Source organism: Hemicordylus capensis, chromosome 3, assembly GCF_027244095.1.
Source record: "Hemicordylus capensis ecotype Gifberg chromosome 3, rHemCap1.1.pri, whole genome shotgun sequence".
In the NCBI taxonomy this organism is placed as follows: domain Eukaryota; kingdom Metazoa; phylum Chordata; class Lepidosauria; order Squamata; family Cordylidae; genus Hemicordylus; species Hemicordylus capensis.
The window spans coordinates 192654453-192674173 of NC_069659.1; the positions used below are offsets into that span (position 1 = coordinate 192654453).

General features: G+C 45.5%; 1 protein-coding gene across 1 annotated transcript in view; it reads left to right on the forward strand.

The window, feature by feature from the left end:
- Positions 1-19721, forward strand: part of LOC128350960 (WD repeat- and FYVE domain-containing protein 4-like) — a 286030-nt gene that overhangs the window by 78128 nt on the left and 188181 nt on the right. The window contains exons 15-20 of the mRNA XM_053309906.1: positions 2475-2636; positions 4236-4324; positions 8766-8865; positions 9602-9807; positions 11247-11416; positions 18009-18134. Of these exons, the coding sequence (XP_053165881.1) occupies positions 2475-2636; positions 4236-4324; positions 8766-8865; positions 9602-9807; positions 11247-11416; positions 18009-18134 (853 nt within the window). The remainder of the gene's footprint in view (positions 1-2474; positions 2637-4235; positions 4325-8765; positions 8866-9601; positions 9808-11246; positions 11417-18008; positions 18135-19721) is intronic.

Here is a 19721-nt window from a genome sequence, read left to right on the forward strand (position 1 = left end):
CAGTTACAAAATAGGGTGTGGCTCCATTAAATGGCAACAAACGCTGGCTATATCTAGGAGCAGGGCTGTATAAAAGCTTATTCTGCACTGAGCAGTTGCTGAAGCAACTTTGTTGCAAAGCTGCTTTGTCTGATATTCCTAGCTGACTTCTGACTTCTGGTTTCTTCATTGACTACACTCTTGGATTACCCTGTGTGACCATGTACTGGCTCCTGGCTTCTAACCCACAGCTTTGTTTGACTGTGCTCTTTGCTTGCTCCTGTACAGCCCTCATAGTGATGCCTGGCTTCAGATCCTTGGCTCTGTCTGACTATGCTCCTTGCTTGCCACTGTGTGACTCACTCTGTTGACTCCTGGCTATGACCTATGGCACTGTTTGATTAAGCCTATGTCTTTGATTAAGTGTGTGTGACCTTGACACCAGATCACCACCTGTGGACCAGAGCATGACAGTGAGCTTCCAAGATGGTGCTGGGACTTGAGAGGGCTCAATGTCCCTTTTACAGGGATCCTCAACGTTGGGCCCCCAGATGTTCTTGGACTTTAACTCCCAGAATCCCCAGCCAAAGGCCACTGCAGCTGAGGATGCTGGGAGCTGAAGTCCAAGAACATCTGGGGGCCCAACGTTGAGGATCCCTGCAAAGATCCCACTAGAGTTAGCAAAACACAGCTCTCTCTGTGTGTGTGTGTGTGTGTGTGTGTGTGTGTGTGTGTGTGTGTGTGTTCTGCATGGTGCCAGAAGGGCTGTGCAGAGTATTTAGCTTTGGCTAAGGCTTCTTACAGGCCTTATAAACAATTAATGAGTTGCACTTAGGGTTGATGAGAACTGCCACTGACTCCCAGGTTTGCATTGAAGAACATTTAAGGCATTTTAAGTAGAAGTGTCTATTCAAAATCATGCAACACTGATTAGTTATTCCATAACTGTCAAGAGATCCCACTATGTGTTCTTGTTTTGTACATGTAAACATTTGGGGCAGAATCCAGACTAAGTTGTATCCCATTGAAATGTATGTGTCTTAAATCAGTCAAGATAAACTTGTCTTATTTCTTTCAATGATGCTTAGTCATGACTAGCTTAGTCTGGATCCTGCCGGTTAGAAAAATGATAGAATGAAATCAGCTGCTCCCATTTTAGAGAATTAACACCAGTAGGGCCTTTCATACATCCATATGGGGATGGATTGTGGGGTTATAGAGCTCTTATTTATTTATTTATTTATTTATTTATTTATTTATTTATTTATTTATTTATTTATTTGACATGTTTGTTTACCACCCAAAATGCAAGTCTCTGGGCAGTTTACAACAAATATCACAGTAGCCACAGATGATCAGAACCTCTGTCTGTGTCACCAAATCCAGCAAACACACGATTAAGCCAGGTGAGGCCTCCATTGCTGAAATTGGGAGCTAGAAGTCTAGCGAATCCTCCAATGGACCAGAAAACTTGCCTAGCATGTTTTGTGCTGCCAGTAGACTGGAAAGCCTCATTACATCAGCAGGTGCTCTCTTATTGGCCATGAAGAGACAGGAGGTGGGTCCAGCCCAGCTGAAGCAGCTGCAAGTACAGGATTATAGAGTGTACTTTGCAGAGTGGCACATTCATGGATGACAGTTCCTGTAGCCACAGCTCTCTATTGTTTCCAGGCCAGTTAGTTCCCAGTAGCTTCTAGAAAAGGTAGATGGATCCACACAACCAGTAGTGCAAGGTAGGCTTGCCTCCTACTTTGGTTAAGAGCAGGTTACAAAAGCTAGGCCACCCTGCTTTGAACAACTTGGGTTGGAGGGATTTTTGTGAGTTCAAACAACATGCAAACAACATGAGGGTACAAGACCTTGATAGTAGTTATGAGCAGGCCTTTTGTGTATAATATAAGCAAAAACACTGCAGAAGTGTTGATGGTTTCTATGAAGCTTTTCTCCAGTCGGCGTGTATTTATTTGCTGAGAAGTTGAGAGTTCTGTGGCTGTGAACTCTGTTTCTTTATTTCAAAAGTATCTTCTGGGGCCCTGATAATCTCTGTTACTTAACTTTAAAAAAACTTTATTTCCACCAATATATGTCTTCAAAGAATAATTTGGTTTGGTTTGAACTATCTAAGCCAGGGTTTCTTAACCTTGGGCCCCCAGATGTTGATGGACTATAACTCCCATCATCCTCAGCCACAATGAACATGTCTGGGGATGATGGGAGTTGTAGTCCATCAACATCTGGGGGGCCAAGGTTAAGAAACCCTGTTCTAAGCCAAGGCAGATACTAGAGAAGGGCAGTGGGGGAGCTGGGAGGGCAGTGAAGAGCAGGACGGAAGATTATGACAATGTCCATGGTTAACATTTGATTTGTCTGGCAATGTTTTGATGTGTGTGTTCTCACATGTCAAAGGTGCAAAAGTAAAGAATAATGTAGGAGAAATGCAGTGGGGGGGGCATGTTCTCAGGAAAGGCTTCTAACAATCCTTTTGTTGTTTACAGAGATGGGAGCTGGAATGTGAAGCTTGCTCATCAAGTGCAGGTGATACCCAGGCTTTTTCTTCTCTTCAGTGACCCTGAAGTCACATGCTCCCGAGTTAGCAAGATCTGCGCAGTACTCTCCCTCTTGCTACAGGGCCACTTCAGCATCAAAGATATCCTTTGGTAACACCATTAATCTAGCATAATGCATTTGGGGGCAGCAACCATATATACAGTTGAGCTGAAACGTCAGCCCTAGCTTCTCTGGCCTTCTTGTTGACTGTGAAGATGGGATTTCTTTCACTAATGTGGTTGGGAACCACATAGTTAGCCAAGTTCACCCATTGTGTTGGGAGGCATGGGGAAGGGAGCATGTCGCTGTGTTGCCGCAGCAACTGAGGAACACTCCTATCTTCCCAGCTCCTTATGGCACTGTGCAGGAACACAGAGAGAATCACTCAGTGGTCTTGGCTAGTCTAGGCAGGGCAGTGATTCATACCTTCCTGCACTGTTCTGTGAGTTGTTGGGAACAGGGCTGGCACTAAGGCTTTTGACACCCTAGGCAAAGTATGACTTCGGTGCCCCCCTGTCCCACACAGGATATAACTTTAACTGAATAAGGGTGTGGGGGTGGCAAAGTCATACTTGGTGGCTGTGCTGGCTGGGGACAGGCATATAATCTGGAGGAAGCAGATCATACCTTTACCAATTCAGAAGATGTCCTGCTGCTACCACCCCACCTTGCTGCATAGCTCTGCATGGAGTCCACGCCCACCACTCATCCTGCCCCCACCACTCAGCTGGTACACGCACAGTGGCCATTTGAACTATCTCTCCGGCAATTTTTTTTTACTCAGCTGGCCCCTCAAACCTTTTAATTGGGCTGGCTCCCAGCTGAATGGCAGGGGCGGGTTGTATGGCCAGGAGGACTCTGCGTGGAGTGGGACAGCATGGCAGGGGGCAGTGGTAGGACATTTTCTGAATTTTTAGAAGTATAAAATCTGCTTCCTCATTACCACCTCTGCTTCCTCACTGTCTCCCTTCCCCAGCAGCCACTGGGATCTGTGGCAGCTATTTACTGAAGGGAACAGGGTAACAGTGCCTGTATGTGCACCCCCAAACTGTGGTGCCCTCAGTGACTGCCTAGGCCTACCTAATGCACAGTCCAGCCCTGGTATTATTAGCAGAAGCAGTTCTTCCTTTCCCACCTTCCTCCCTGCGGTCCCCAAACCAAGGATTTACCATGAGTTAAGAGACCAAACATTGTGGAGGCACTTTCTACTAATGGAAGCTATGCTAGCAGAAAGTGTCTTTGAGCAATTTCTAGGGTCTCCCTGTATGGTATCCTATACTATTACTGAGGGCCCCTGACCCCCAGGAAAAGCTTTTCGGGCAGCTCTGGGAATTGCAGTGAAGAGTGTGAGGCGTTGGGGAGAAGTGGCTGTACTAATTCTGCATTGTGCTAATTCCGCTCTTGATGCAGGCCTCTGCTTTACTTTTCATATACGAAAGTACTGCAATCTGAAGGTCAGAAGGTTGAGACGTCTAACCTTCATATAGCAGATTTATAAGTACACAAAATTCTTAGTATGTAGAATTAAGATAGGTGCCACTTTAAAGGACTCTTTAGTGAAGACCCTATCATCTATTCATTATCTCTTAAAACAGCTATTGGAACTTGTCTTAAGAGAAGTGCTGGCTGTTGTCATGCTTGTACCCAGAACTGGCAACAACTGAACTTTTTCTTTTATTTTCTTTCTTTTATTTTCTTTTATTTGAAAGGATTGGCTTGTTCTTGGTTTATACTTTACAACCCTGCTCTGTGGATGAAAATCAAACCTGCCTTGATGTCCCAGAATTCCAGGCAGATGGTAAGGAGTAGTGCTGTGCTGATTTTTCATGGAATTCTCTTTCAAAGAGGATTGAAATTGCCATTTGGGGAGGTGTGTGTGTGTGCGCATGCATGTGTGTGTGTGTGTGTGTGCGCGCGCGCTGTGCACAAAAAAATGTTCATATTAAAAAAAATAACCTTCCACTCTTGTATGCATTTATTGTGCCTGTTCATTGCCTTTGAACAGTTTCCCAAACTGGGCAGCTGTTGAAGAGGGAAAGGAGAAGCAATTTATCCCTGTTGCACAATCCCTGCCTTGCCATGCTACACTGGCAGCTTCATTGCCCACTATGCAGCAAGATTTTTACCCTGATCCACTCTAGTTGTACATAGTTAAGTTTGACTAATGGAAGCAGAACATGGATGAAGATGTGCATCTAAGTATGCATTTCCTTGTAAGTGGTACAGAGTGGATGGATGACATCTGCAAATCCCGTCATGATCTTTACCCGAGTTCTGCCTAATGACATCTCCGCAACACTAGTACGAAACTCACCTTGGGAGAATCAATACTCTTCTTGCTCTCGCTCAGAACATTGGGTGCACACTGCAGAGGGACCCTGACTGTAGCCAGATGTAGGGATGTGCGTTTCGTTTCGGATACAAAACGTTTCGTGCAAAAAACAGGCCACCTCTGTGAATTCTCATTCTATCATAGCAAATGAGATTTTTTTTCAATTAAACAACTCTCATGACCCCACTTTCACTTTTTCACACTTTCCTTTACTATGAATAATATGAGGAAGTAATCAATTTAGCACACTTCACCTTATGAAGACAAACCTCATAAAAATAAATTCACCAAAATTCACCCCCTGCCCAATCACTCTTAAATTGGGGATGGGTGGTAGCCTCCACCCATTAGACACTATCTACCAGCCCACCCCACTCCTTTGGGGCAGATCCACTTTCTGCCCCCAAACTGCCCCAAAGTCACTAAAACTTCAAAAATTCTCAAAAAATCCCCCCTTTGTCCAAACCCCCTGAAATTGGGGTGGTAGCCTCCACCCATTAGGCACTACCACCCCACCCCACTATTTTGGGGCAGATCCACTTTCTGCCCCCAAACTGCCCCAAAGTCACTAAAACTTCAAAAATTCTCAAAAAATCACCCCTTTGTCCAAACCCCCTGAAATTGGGGTGGTAGCCTCCACCCATTAGGCACTACCACCCCACCCAACTATTCTGCCCCAGGCCCCACTTTCTGCCCCAATATGCCCCAATATGCCCCAAAGACATGAAAATTTCAGAAATTTCCCAAAAATCAGCCCTTTGCCCAATCCCCCTGAAATTGGGGTGGTAGCCTGCACCCATTAGGCACTACCACCCCACCCCACTCCTTTTGTCCAGATCCCATGCTATGCCCCCGAACTGCCCCAAAGTCACTAAAACTTTAAAAAAATCGCCCAAAATCAGCCATGAACCGAATCACCCGAATTTTTCGGGTCCAAAATTCGGGTGATTCGGCTCGTGCCTGAAAAATATCGGGGGACAGCGGGGGTGATTCGGTTCGGCCCTGAATCACCCAAAATTGTTCGTTTCGGGCACAGATCGTTCTGTGCCCGAAATTTTTGGCACATCCCTAGCGCAAACTCCATTACATCTTTAAAAATCAGCCCTCTGCCCAATTCCTTTGAAATAATTCTGGCAGCTTCCTTGCCCCCACTGGGCACTACCACCCACCCTACTCTGCTCTGGGACACCCCTTTCCCCCCAACATGAAGCTATACTTTTGCTGAAACCTCCATTCTTCCCTATGGGAAAAATCCTATACTTCAAAAATTCACCAAAAATCAGCCCTTTGCCAAATTCCTCTGAAATTTGGGTGGTAGTTTCCACCCATTGGGCACCCCCACCCCCACCCCACTAGTTTTTCCCTGGGGCCATTTTTTAAAATCCAAAACGTTTCGGATTCGGATTTTGCAATTTTGAACAAAGAACATAACTGGGGTGTTTTGGATTGGCTGATTTTGAACAAAGAACAAAATGGGGGTGTTTCGGATTCGGGCCAAAAACAAAATGTACAACCCTAGCCAGATGCTGTTCTCAGTGTGCCAGGCAATCTTCAGTACCTCAGTAGCAGTAGTATTCAAAATGCATTGTTTGCATTTTGAACTGCATTGTTTCCTAGTCACTTGCTAGACAGGCCAGTGGTTTCAGAAATTAATGCATAGCCCTGAAGGCTGATGAGCTGTTACTTGCTAGACAGGCCACAGGTTTTAGGAATCCATGCACAGCCCTGAAGGCTGATACACAAGATCTGGCACCCAGCAACAAGGTGCAAGGGTTGTTCACTCACTGAGTTTCTGGCTCCATAGTGGCATGGGGAAGAGCTCATCAGATTGGAAGCTCATGGTGTAATTGTTAATAGCAGCAGGTGACGTTGACCATGGTAGCTGCTGCTGTGGTGGCTGCAGGACCACCACACAGGGATGCACGAAGATGATTTGGGTGCCCGGACTGCCCAGCTCCCCCAGCTACGAGCCCCCCCGCACATGAGGGCCCCTGAAACCTCCTTTGGGTTTCACCAAACTTCCAGGTTTTGAAACAACTTGTTTTCCTTGCTGCGGCCAAGGGGTGCCTGTAGAGGGGGGAGCGGAGCAGTCATTCTCCTCCCCTCCTCCCCCAGCAGCGGAAAGACTGGAGGGATGCTGGCCGTGTCCGTTCCAGTGTCTTTAACAAAGTGCGAGGCGTGCCTGCACAGTTTAGAGATTGCCAACATATGTGCAGCACCCTGTGACAAAGGGGGGGAGTTGGGGGGGGGAATGGAGGTTTGGTGGGACAGGCACAGGGTGGCTGCCAAGGCCCCCCCCCAGTCATTTGGAGGGCCCTCCTGGACCTTGGAGGACCAGACCGGGTCCCTGAGGACCAAGGGTTAGTGTGCCTCTGGGACCACAGTGCTATAGGGTGCATTCTACATGCAAAATATATGTTTTGCCACTGAGCTGTGGCCCCTCCCACAGCATCCTGTCATGCCTTCTGTACACGATGCACATGTATATTTTGTGTGTGATGAGTATGCCTTTATAGTCATAGTTCCTTTCTTTCCACAGTTTTACTGTAATGTGTCGCATAGTCTAGCCTTTCTTTCTTCCTTGTTACATGGAGCATTCCCACACCAGTGCTAGCTGCCATCAGAAAGGGAAGCTGCTCATGTGGAAATGCTCAATGCTAGACGGAAGACCGGTGTGATGTACCACTGCACTAAAGTGTTGTAGCAGTGCCATGAAGATTATCGGGAAGAGAGCTGGTCTTGTGGTAGCAGGGAAGAGAGCTGGTCTTGTGGTAGGAAGCATGACTTGTGCCCTTAAGCTAAGCAGGATCTGCCCTGGCTGCATATGAAAGGGAGACTAGAAGTGTGAGCTCTGTAAGATATTCCCCTAAGGGATGGAGCCACTCTGGGAAGAGCATCTAGGCTCCAAGTTCCTTCCCTGGCATTTCCTAGATAGGGCTGAGAGATTCCTGCCTGCAACCTTGGAGAAGCTGCTGCCAGTCTGTGTAGACAATACTGAGCAAGATGGACCTATAGTTTGACTCAGTATATGGCAGCTTCCTATGTTCCTATTTAAAGTAGCTTCCACAGAAAGTAATGTGAAGATAGCTCCTAAGTACCAAGCATTATATTAAGTGTGTGCTTGGCCTTTGTTGCCTGTTCATCCTAAGAGAAATAGCAGCTGTGGAGAATGGTGATCAAGATTGGGACCAAAACATGGGGGGAATCCTAGAGTTGGAGTGGCTCTTGTATATAATCTATTTCAACACTCTGCTCAGTGTAGGAAATTGAAATACCCTGAATGGATAGCTCTCCAACCTCTGCTTGAAGACCTCCAATGTGGGAGAACTTTCTAATCTCCAATATAAGTAGTTTCATTGCTCTTACTATTAAGACTTTTTTTTCTTAACTGTAATGGTGGGGGCTTTAACACTTCCCCCCTCTGCCAAGATCCCAAGGTCTGCCAAAGCCTGGATCCTACCTGTCCTCCATAGTCGATGTTTCTACTGGAAATGAACATTGGTATAAATAGGAGCTTTGTTCCTGGGCAAAATAGCAGCTTTGGTGAGTGTCTGGATTGGCACTGTAGTGGAGGGAAAGGGTTAAATACACACACACACACACACACACACACACACACACACACACAACCGATCCTGATTCTTCCCTTCCTCCATAGCTGCTATTTTGCTTGGAAAAACCAAGCATCCAAGGCCAGACAACATATTTAAACTTTAACATGATGTGTAGTTCAGGGGATTGCTTTAAGACAACAGAAAAAGCTCTTAGTTGTAGTATTCAGCCCTTGTGAATTAGTTCCTAGGTGTCATTCTTGCTTCTTTGCCATCACGCATGCACAAATGATATTAAGCAAGGTTGTTTATCAGTAGCAAACTTCATGTGTATCTCTTTTCTATCTTCTTTTTAGCCTTAGGCCAAACATCTGGAAAAATGATCTGGCTCCGAAACCAGTTGTTGAAAATGCTTTTAGATGTATTGCATTCAGACAAACTTCATCTGTCTTCTGAGTAAGTAGGTTGGGTATGGATCTTCCTCAAGTTCTTCTTCATCTAGGACTGAATCTTGATTCTAATTTCCATAGCTATCATAAACTTTGCCAAGTAGGTTGAATGTGCAGTACCCTGTGACATTTGAACTTAACTCTCACTGAACCTTCAAGTTGGTAAAACACTTAGACACACTAGAAGTTGGTTCCATTGAAATCAGAGGGATAATCACTAGAAATTAGTCCCAGAGACATTTGTGAAGCTACAAAAATATGGATGCATTATAGATTTCCAATGCCCTGAAGTGTCAGCAGATGTGGGAACTCTTAAAGCCAAACAACACATTTTGTTAAGGATGTCATTAGGTGATGTTCTAACTTTTCTGTACGAAGTAAAATTCATGGGGACTGGGACCACAATGTAAGGGGGAAGGGATTAATCCTTTGTCTTCACTACAGTCTGATTCAGATTGTGATCCTGACTCTGTTGGCACCAACAGGGTTTTTTCTCCCATAAGCTATGGGGATGGGCAATCTTGATCAAGACTATGGTGAGGAGGAAAGGGTTAAAGACCCCTCCCCCACATCAAGGTCCCAATTCAGACCAGGTCTCCTTCAGCTCCTGCTTAGTATAGAAAAATTAAGCATGTCAGCGCTGATGATGTGCTTAATGTAACATGAAGTTTGATCTTTGGTCATTTAACATTACAATTCATATCTGTTTGTGGTATATTTTAACCTAAGTGTTCCCCACACAGGATGCAGGAAGAGGTGTTCCAGGCCCTGGGACCTGACTGGTTCTTGATGTTCACCCAAGGCCACATGCATCCAGCCACTGTTGTACTGGCAGTCAGGTTGCTTCTCCACTTCCTGCACAATCGTACACTCCTGCACAAATTCAAAGAGGGAATGATGGCTGGCCTCTGGCTTGAAAACAGTTCAGTGGGGCTGAATATTTTGATGGGTATGTCCTAAACACATCTAGCTTCCAAACAGGGTTTTGGAATGTGATGGGGGTTTGCAGTGGATCGAAATGCTACATACAAAGGGCAGGGTCCAAAGGGCAGGATGAAATGAACCATCAGAGCAGAGCCAAAGGCTGAGATCCAGGGTCAGAGTCTGGGAAACGGGGGCAGCAGGAGCTTACCCTGGCGGAACCATCTCTCTAGGAAGCAAATTGCTTAAAATGAAGAGCAGATGCGGAGTCTTTATAGGTTCAGGTGGTACTTCATTGGCTCACTAGAGCACCTGACCAGAAGCAAAGTCACCTGGGGCCTTGTTATGCTGTCTAGATGGCATGTTTTCCAAGCCCAGTTGAACCTGTAATTTCTTCAGCAGACATACCACCTTGGTGGCACAGGAGGTAAGGTGCTAGAGCTTGGCTGGCAGGGAGTCCCAATTTAAGATGTGCACCTGAGGTTTACACATGTCCCTGTGCAAGTTCCTCTCTGGAAATTACTGTGAAAACACAAGGCAGGCACTTGCACATCTGTCTATTGCTGCTGCTTTTAGGCTGCGGTCATTTATTCACATGTATGGAAGTTAGTTCTGTTGAACTTATTCAACAGAATAAGTTTGTTTGTTTGTTTATAATAAGTATATTCATTCATTCATTCATTCATTCATTCTCTGTGTAAACTGCCCTGAGCCATTTTTGGAAGGGCGGAATAGAAAAAAATAAATACATAAATTAAATTAAAACTTAATAGAACTTACTTCTGGGTTGGCATGCACATGACTGTGTTGTTATGGTCCAAATCCTCTAACAGAACTGGAAAGCATGATGTGGAGCTGAAGTTTTGGGATGTGCACTGGTAATGGATGCTATGTCACATTATCCCTCACAATATTGACATCTTAGAGTCCTACACCAGAAACAATAGCTGACATATTCTGATCAGCAGACTAAATAATTGTATGATTATGAGGTTACTTGTGTGACACTGATATGACCTATTTCATGTATTTATTTATTTATCATACATTGTATGTTATCCCATATCCTGATCTTCCAAGGGGCCCAGGGTGATAAACAATTTTATCTTCAGCACAACCTTTTGAGTTCAGTTAGACTGAGAGATGTATCTAACATAGGCCCACCCAGTAAACTTCTGTTATCATATATAATAGAGCAGAATATGGCAATCATGGTGATGGAAGGCCCCTGCTTATCATCTCATTTAACTCTTGCCCCAAGACAGGATCGCCTTCATCAAAAGCATCCTTGACAGATAGCTGTTTAACCTTTCATTGGAGATCATGAAGGAAGAGGCTACAATGCACAGCTTATTCTTGCCTTCTTACTGCAGGATTCATTTTTTAATTTGCCTGATTCAAATTTTGTGAGTCATTTCTAAGCAGCTTGTGTGTTGGGGTGTGTGTGTGTTTTGTTCTTTGGTTTAGACAATTTAGAAAGCCACACTCGGATATCTGAATACAGTCCATACCTGCTGTCTGGATTTGTGGAGCTGAAGACATTCCTGAGCAATTGTACTCATGTTCCTGAGATCTACTTCCTTCTGTCAGGACTGTTTCTGGCCACCCCAGTGTCTGAGCCACCAGATGATATCAAGGTAAACTCTTTAAAAGCAGTGAAGTGGAGGGGTCTCACTGTAACATCTACAAAGGAATGTGGTCAGTTATTACTGTAGACTGCTAATCTTACTGATTTCAGAAGATTAGTCAGGCTGGACCAAAGTTTTGTGAACCTGTTTTAAAAAAACAATTAAGGCTGACTTGTTTTATTGCATTTTATTTTATAAGCTAAGTCATGCTTTGAGGAATAATAAATAGATCATCTACACTTCCCATACAGCTTCAGTAAAGTTTTGATCCAGGAAATATGTAGAAGGAACCAATTATATGGTGCTTTCCTGCCCAGCCATTGCTCAGCTGATGGATTGTAAGCACGCACTATCATATTGTTAATGAATGTTCTATTTGCAAAATACCCATTGGAAGGGTCTGCTTATCCAGTTTATTAATTTCCCAAATTTGGGTAAAACTATTGCAGATCTTTGCTCAAAAGCAAGATAAAGACCACTTTGCAGTCATAAGAACATAAGAACAGCCTTGCTGGATCAGGCCCAAGGCCCATCTAGTCCAGCATCCTGTTTTGCACAGTGGCCCACCAGATGCCGCTGTAAGCCACAGACAGGAGTTGAGGGCGTGCCCTCTCTCCTGCCATTACTCCCCTGCAACTGGTACACAGAGGCATCCTGCCTTTGAGGCTGGAGGTGGCCTGTAGCCCTCTGACTAGTAGCCATTGATAGACCTCTCCTCCATTAAGTTATCCAAACCCCTCTTAAAGCCATCCAGGTTGTTGGCTGTCACCACATCCTGTGGCAGAGAGTTCCACAAGTGGATCACACGTTGTGTGAAAAAGTGCTTCCATTTGTTGGTCGTAGACCTCCTGGCAATCAATTTCATGGAGTGACCCCTGGTTCTAGTGTTGTGTGAGAGGGAAAAGAATTTCTCTCTCTCCACTTTCTCCACACCATGCATGGTTTTATAGACCTCTATCATGTCTCCCCGCAATAGCCTTTTTTCTAAAAGAAAAAGCCCCAGGTGTTGTAGTCTTGTCTCATAAGAAAGGTGCTCTAGGCCCCTGATCATCTTGGTTGCCCTTTTCTGTACCTTCTCCAGTTCAACAATATCCTTTTTAAGATGTGGTGACCAGAATTGTACGCAGTACTCCAAGTGTGGTCGCACCATAGTTTTGTAAAAGGGCATTATAATGTTAGCCGTTTTATTTTCAATCCCCTTCCTAATGATCCCTAGCATGGTATTGGCCTTTTTCACAGCTGCCGCACATTGAGTCAACACTTTCAACGAGCTGTCCACCATGACCCCAAGGTCCCTCTCCTGGTCAGTCACCGACAGCTCGGATCCCATCAGCATATATTTGAAGTTGGGGTTTTTCGTCCCAATGTGCACCACTTTACACTTGCTAACATTGAACTGCATTTGCCATTTTGTTGCCCACTCCCCCAGTTGGGAGAGATCCGTTTGGAGCTGCTCACAATCCGTTTTGGATTTCACTACCCGGAAGAGTTTGGTATCATCTGCAAATTTGGCCACATCGCTGCTTACCCCTTCTTCTAGATCATTTATGAATAAATTAAAAAGCACCGGTCCCAGTACAGATCCCTGGGGGACCCCACTTCTTACTTTCCTCCATTGTGAAAACTCTCCATTTATACCTACCCTCTGTTTCCTGTCTTTCAACCAGTTAGCAATCCACACATGTACTTGTCCCCTTATCCCATGACCGCTAAGTTTCCTCAGGAGTCTTTGATGAGGAACTTTGTCAAAAGCTTTTTGAAAGTCCAGGTAGACTATGTCAACTGGATCACCTTCATCCACACACTCGTTGACACTCTCAAAGAACTCCAAAAGGTTTGTGAAGCAAGATTTACCTTTGCAGAAGCCATGCTGGCTCACTCCCAGCAGGGCCTGTTCTTCTAGGTGCTTTACAATTTTATCCTTGAGGATGCTTTCCATGAATTTGCCTGGAACGGACGTTAGGCTAACCGGCCTGTAATTTCTCGGATTGCGCCTGGATCCCTTTTTGAAAATTGGTGTTACATTGGCCACTTTCCAGTTCTCTGGTACAGAGCCTGATTTCAGGGATAAGTTATATATTTTAGCAAGGAGGTTGGCATTTTCACATTTGAGTTCTTTGAGGACTCTTGGATGGATGCCATCCGGCCCTGGTGATTTGTTAGCTTTCAGTTTTTCCAGACAGTATAGAACATCATCCCTTGTCACTTCTATCTGACTCAGCTCTCTAGCCTCCATCCCTAAAAAGCCTGGTTCAGGAACAGGTATATGCTCAGTATCCTCTGCCATGAAGATAGATGCAAAGAACTCATTCAGCTTCTCTGCAACCTCCATATCCTCCTTAATAATCCCTTTTACTCCCTCATTGTCTAATGGTCCAACTGCCTCCCTGGCAGGTTTCCTGCTTCTGATGTACTTAAAGAAATTTTTGTTATCCTCCTTGATACTTTTGGCTAAATGTTCCTCAAACTCTCTTTTTGCCTCCCTTATTGTCACCTTTCATTTCTTTTGCCAGTGTTTGTGTTCCTTTCTGTTCTCTTCATTTGGACAGGCCTTCCAATTTCAGAAGGAAGTCTTCTTCCCTTTTATGGCTTCCTTGATGGTACCCATTAGACATGCTGGCATCCTCCTGGACTTAGTGGTATCTTTCCTACTTTTGGGTATACAGTCTAACTGGGCTTCTAGTATTGTGGTTTTGAGTAAACTCCATGCACTCTGGAGCGAAGTGACTCTCCTGATTTTCCCCCTCAGCTTTCTTTTCACCATTCTCCTCATTTTGGAGAAGTTTCCTCTTCTGAAATTGAAAATGTCTGTGTTAGACTTCCTTGGTGATTCTCTCCCCGCATGTATGCTGAATTTGATGGCACTGTGGTCACTGTTCCCTAAAGGGTTGATGACACTGACATCATGTAGCAGCTCCTTGGTGTCACTCAGAATTAGATCCAAGGTCGCCTTCTCCCTGGTTGGTTCCATGACCAACTGTTCTAGGGCACAGTCATTTAGTGTATCTAGAAATTTGACCTCTTTGTCCTGACCTGACTGTGAATTTCCCCAGTCTATGTGTGGGTCACTGAAATCACCCATAATTACAGCCCAGCCTCTCCTAGACGCCTCCCTGATTTCCTGCTGCAACTCCCATATTGATCAGGAGGGCAATAGGACGTCCCCAGTAGCACGTTCCCTTTCCGGCCTTGTATAGTCACCCACAGGGTTTCTGTGGAGGACTCCAGTCCACCTAGGTTTTCTAGCTTGTTAGATTCTATCCCCTCTTTAACATACAGTGCTACCCCTCCTCCAAGGCGCCCCTCCCTGTCCTTTCTATAGAGTTTATACCCAGGGATAACAGTGCCCCACTGGTTCTCACTGTTCCACCATGTTTCTGTTATGCCCACTATATCTATTTCTGCATTAGCAACCAAGCACTCCAGCTCACCCATCTTGGCTTGGAAGCTTCTGGCATTGGCATATAAGCACCTATACACTGAATCTCTCCCCTGATGTATGCTATTCTTTTGACTCTTTGACCTGCTGGCACAGGCTCCCGTCTGCTCTTTATGCGGTTTTGCTCTGTCCAGAGGCATACCTAGGGAAAATAGCGCCTAGGGCAAACACTGAAATTGCGCCCCCTGTCCAAGCATCTGACACCCATCTTTCAGATAACTTTACCATAATATCAGCTCAAAAATACAAGTCAAGCTCGTTAATCTTTTAATATTTCAAAAACTATTTAGCAGTGGACGTAGCCAGACCAAAAAATGCTGGGAAACTACAAATTTCAGTATGCTGGGGCTCATGAAATACCCAAATACTATGTGGAGGTGTACTTGGAAAACTAAACAGAAGTGCCTGTCTAATTCTCTACTATGCATTGTAGCATCACCATTATATAAGTTTTAAAAATAAATGGAGAATTTGACTTTTCCCAGATACTCTGAAAATAATTAAAGGATATGCAGAGTAAACTGTGTCACTGCTTGGAATATATTCTAGTCTTTCAGAAAGACAGTTAAAATGAGAGAAAGAGAGCAAGAAACTCCCAGTGGCCTTAATACTAAGGATTTCACACTGATTCAAAGACAAACTCACCATTAATAGCCATATTATTAGGAGATCACATTTAACTCACTTATCACAAGAAGCAAAGTAAGAGCAAATGAATACAATCTAGCTCATAAGCTTCAGCTCAGTATTCACAAGCCCTGGTTCTCTGTACATAGTGCCAATCTGAATATGTGTACAGTGTCTTATATGATATTAATTGTTTTTATTTTTCTTAACCTGTAGCTCCTTTGGGGGGCTCCCTAAAGGCTGTGGGGGGGGGGTCTGCAAAGGTTCCCCTTACCCCCACTGGCCTCTAGGGCCTCGCAGGACCATTTGAGCATATACAGTGGCCATTTTTAAAAATAATCTTTTTTTTTAAAAAGGCTACTGAAAACAAAATGGCCACAGCACATGCTCAAATGGCTTCTGCAAGGCCTGGCATGACCTAGGGCCTCACAGAGGCCATTTGAGCATGCACGGTGGCCATTTTGTTTTCAGGAGCCAATTTTTTAAATTTTTTAATTTTACAAAATGGCGCCCCCCTGCAAGTGGCGCCCGGGGCACGTGCCCTGCCTGCCCCACCCTAGATATGCCCCTGGCTCTGTCCCCTTCTGTTTTATCTGAATTCTTTGCACCCTCACACTTTAAAGGATGGCTTTTGCCAAATGGGATACTGCCCAGCTCCCATCAGCTGTTCCCCAGGTGTCATTTTAAAAGCTGCTCTGCAACCTTTTTGATTTTAAGCACCAGCAGTCTGGTTCCATCTTGGTTCAAGTGCAACCCGTCCCTTTTGTACAGGACTTGCTTGCCCCAAAATGTGTCCCAGTGCCTAACAAATCTAAACCCCTCCTCCCGGCACCAACATCTCATCCACGCATTGAAACCCCTCAGCTCTGCCTGTCTCACTGTACTTGCGCGTGGAACAGATAGAATTTCTGAGAATGCTACCTTGGGGGTCCTGGACTTCAAAATGCTACCTATCAGCCTAAATTTGGCTTCCAGGACCACCCGACTGCATTTCCCCACATCGTTGGTGCAGACGTGCACCACGACAGCTGTCTCCTCCCCAGCACTGCCTAGGAGCCTGTCTAGATGCTGCGTAATGTCCGCAACCTTTGCACCAGGCAGGCAAGTCACCGTGCGGTCAACACGCGGGTCACAAACCCATCTCTCTATCCCTCTAATGATCGAATCACCAACTACAAGGAGCCCCCCACCCCCCAGAGGAATATCCCCTGTGCGAGAGGATATGGGCTCATCATCCATGGAAGGGGTCCCTTCTAAAGGAGCATTTCCCTCTTCCTCAGACCGATGTCCTCCTTGCCCATGACCTTCATTCTCCCTGACAGCAGAGGAGCTACGAGCCCTGGAGTGGGATGCCTCTATCACATCCCTGAAGGTCTCGTCCACATGCCTCTGAAGCTCTCTGAGCTTCTCCAGATGCGCCACCTTGGTCTCAATGGAACAGATTTGTTCCCTGAGAGCCAGGAGCTCCTTGCACCGAGCACACACCCATGACTTCTGCCCATGGGGCAAATAGTCATACATGTGGCACTCTGTGCAATACACTGGGAAGTGCCCTTTCCCCTGCTGACCTTCTATCTTCATACTGTTTTTGTTGGCTGTTTACAGTATTTAGGGAGCTTATTGTCCATTTATTAAATAGTTTATTAGGATAGGTCTCAGCTGTAATGATCAACTATTTAACTGCCCAAACAGCCTTTCCCAAGAATATGAGGGATACGAGGGAGGGATATGTACTTACGTTCTCTTCTCCACCAGGCTCCTTGTGCTCCTTGTTATCGCAGGGGCTTGTTCCAGGCTCCCCCGCACACTTCCCGCTAAATTCCTGCAAAAACTCCTACGTCCTGTTTGCTATCCCTGCTGGCTGTGCTCTGTTCACTATGCTCTCGGGCCTTCACCTCATATGTAGAGTAGCCTTCCAACTGTCTCACAGGATGTGAGTCAAAGGAAAGGAATGTGGGGCCTCTCCCAGCCCTAACTGACTCTACCCCCTCCAGGCAGCCACTAAGTAAACACTGGAGTTTGGTAACCCTAAGAACTCCTAGCCCTGTGATATCTTAACCCTAACAAGTAACCCTAACAAGTCACACACACACACACACACACACACACACACACACACACACACACACACCTACCCCTTAAAGAGAGACCTACCCCTTAAAGAGAAACAGCCCCTGCAAAACTCCCCTCTTCCTGTTAGTTTGTTTGAAGGGGAAAAGGCTAGATGTTTAGAAAGTCTTGCTCACCTTCTTAGCTGTGTCTGGTCTTCCCAGAGTGTCTGCTGTTCCCAGAGTCCTATTTGGAGGGAACGATGAAGATTTTATCTCCCAGTGAAAATTTCACTTTTAGGGATATTTTGCTGTAGAGGGGGAAAGGAACAGGAAGAGGAGATAGTAGTCCTATTCTGGGGACCATAAACTTAAGTGCTTTAACAGGAGCAGCAGAGACATCCTGAGTGTTTGGTGGAGTACATGACTGATGCTTCTGGACATGGAAGGCAGTCCTTCTATAGATTCACATTATGCCACTCTTTAGACAGATCTGGACTCAGTGTTCCAGTGGCTGTTGCAGAACCACCATACAGAGGCTGTACTCAGAGCTGGGTTGTGTCCAGAGGCAGCAATTCTGCTGCTGGAGATGGTGAAGTCCATGGTGAAGCGGGTGAGTACCATACTGAAAATATCGAGGGCTGGATTGTCGTTGGTGGGAGCACACTGGGAGTGAGAGTGCCAAGTTTGGGCAATTTTTAGTTCATTTGCCACCAAGGTGAATGAATATACCAGTGATTTGACCAACTTTTCCTTGTTTGCTTATTTCCACAAATCAGAAGTGCAAACTATACATCACATGTAGTTCCATTCTTCTTCTCTCTCTCAAAACTCAAAGCAGCCTCAAACCATTTCTGAGTAGGTGGGTGCTTGAAGAAAGGCTATTAACCCTCTTCCCTTTGGTCCCTTTTTAGCTTAAAATCCTTGCCCTTCCCCCGTCCTGATGCATGGTCATCCATTTGACAGGGAAAGATACAGAGTCTCCATATCATCATATAAACCAGTAGCAGCTGGTACAGGCACCCCCGGGGTGGTGGGAGCAGCAAGAGGCACCTTTAAGCATAGATTAGTCGGTGCTTACGTCTGCTCTGGACACACTTGCAAGCTGTTCCAAGCAGCAGCATGCCACCCAGCATGCTGTGGCGGGGAGTCAGTTTTGCCGCTCACCTGGCTTCCACGGAGCCGATCGCCCACTGGCAGCCAGGGGAGTGCTGGAGCTGATCCTCCACTTCCCCCACGTGTGAGCAGCAGTGTACTGTCCAGGAGCAGCTTGCAGGTGCATCCAGAGCACCTATTAATTCATGCTTAAAGGCGGCCTCTTGCCCATGGCCGCTACTGCCATTAAACACAAGAAAAGATTTGATCTAAAAATGATGAGAGAAACTTGATAAGTAGCCTCTCTCCACCAGCACTTTGGCAGCTCAGACACAGCCTAGCCCAGACTGCTTTGGGTTAAAAAAAAAAAAAAGTAGAGAGCTTAAGGTGGTATTTGAGCTTCAGTCTGTAAAGCAGGCCTCCTAGAACATTAAAGGTAAAGTGTGCCCTCAAGTCAGTGTCAACTCCTGGTGACCACAGTGCCCTGTGGTTGTATTTAGTAGAATACAGGAGAGGTTTCCCATTGCCATCTCGCATGCAGTATGAGATAATGCCTTTCAGCATCTTCCGATATTGCTGCTGCCCAATATAGGTGTTTCCCATAGCCTGGGAAACACACCAATGGGGATTCAAACCGGCAACCTCTGGAACATTTGGGGAGGAGTAAATTCCTCTCGGACCACTTGCTTCTGTGCTCTGCATGAGCCCAAAGGCATTGCCAGTTTATTTCTTAGCCCATATAGGCACCATCCAGTTCAGTTCAGGATGATGCACATTTCACTTCTTGCACTTCTGTGGTATGGGTGTTGATGAGCGTCCTCAGGTCCTTTTCCCAAGCAACTTTTAAGCACACTGTAGGTCCTTGGGACCCCATTCCCTTCTTTCATGTACTAGTTCTGAGGCCAAGGTAAGGGAGTGGCTGCTACTAGATTAACTTTCTGTATTTGCTGCACCATCTAGGGAGCTTCAGACCATTTTTGTCTTGGCTAATGAAGACTAAAAGGCTCATTGTTGCAAGGTGTGAAAAACCTCCCCTGGAGGCTATTCATACTTGGCTTCAGGCTTCAGGGTAAATGTTGAACAAAGCCACTTCGTAGCATACTCA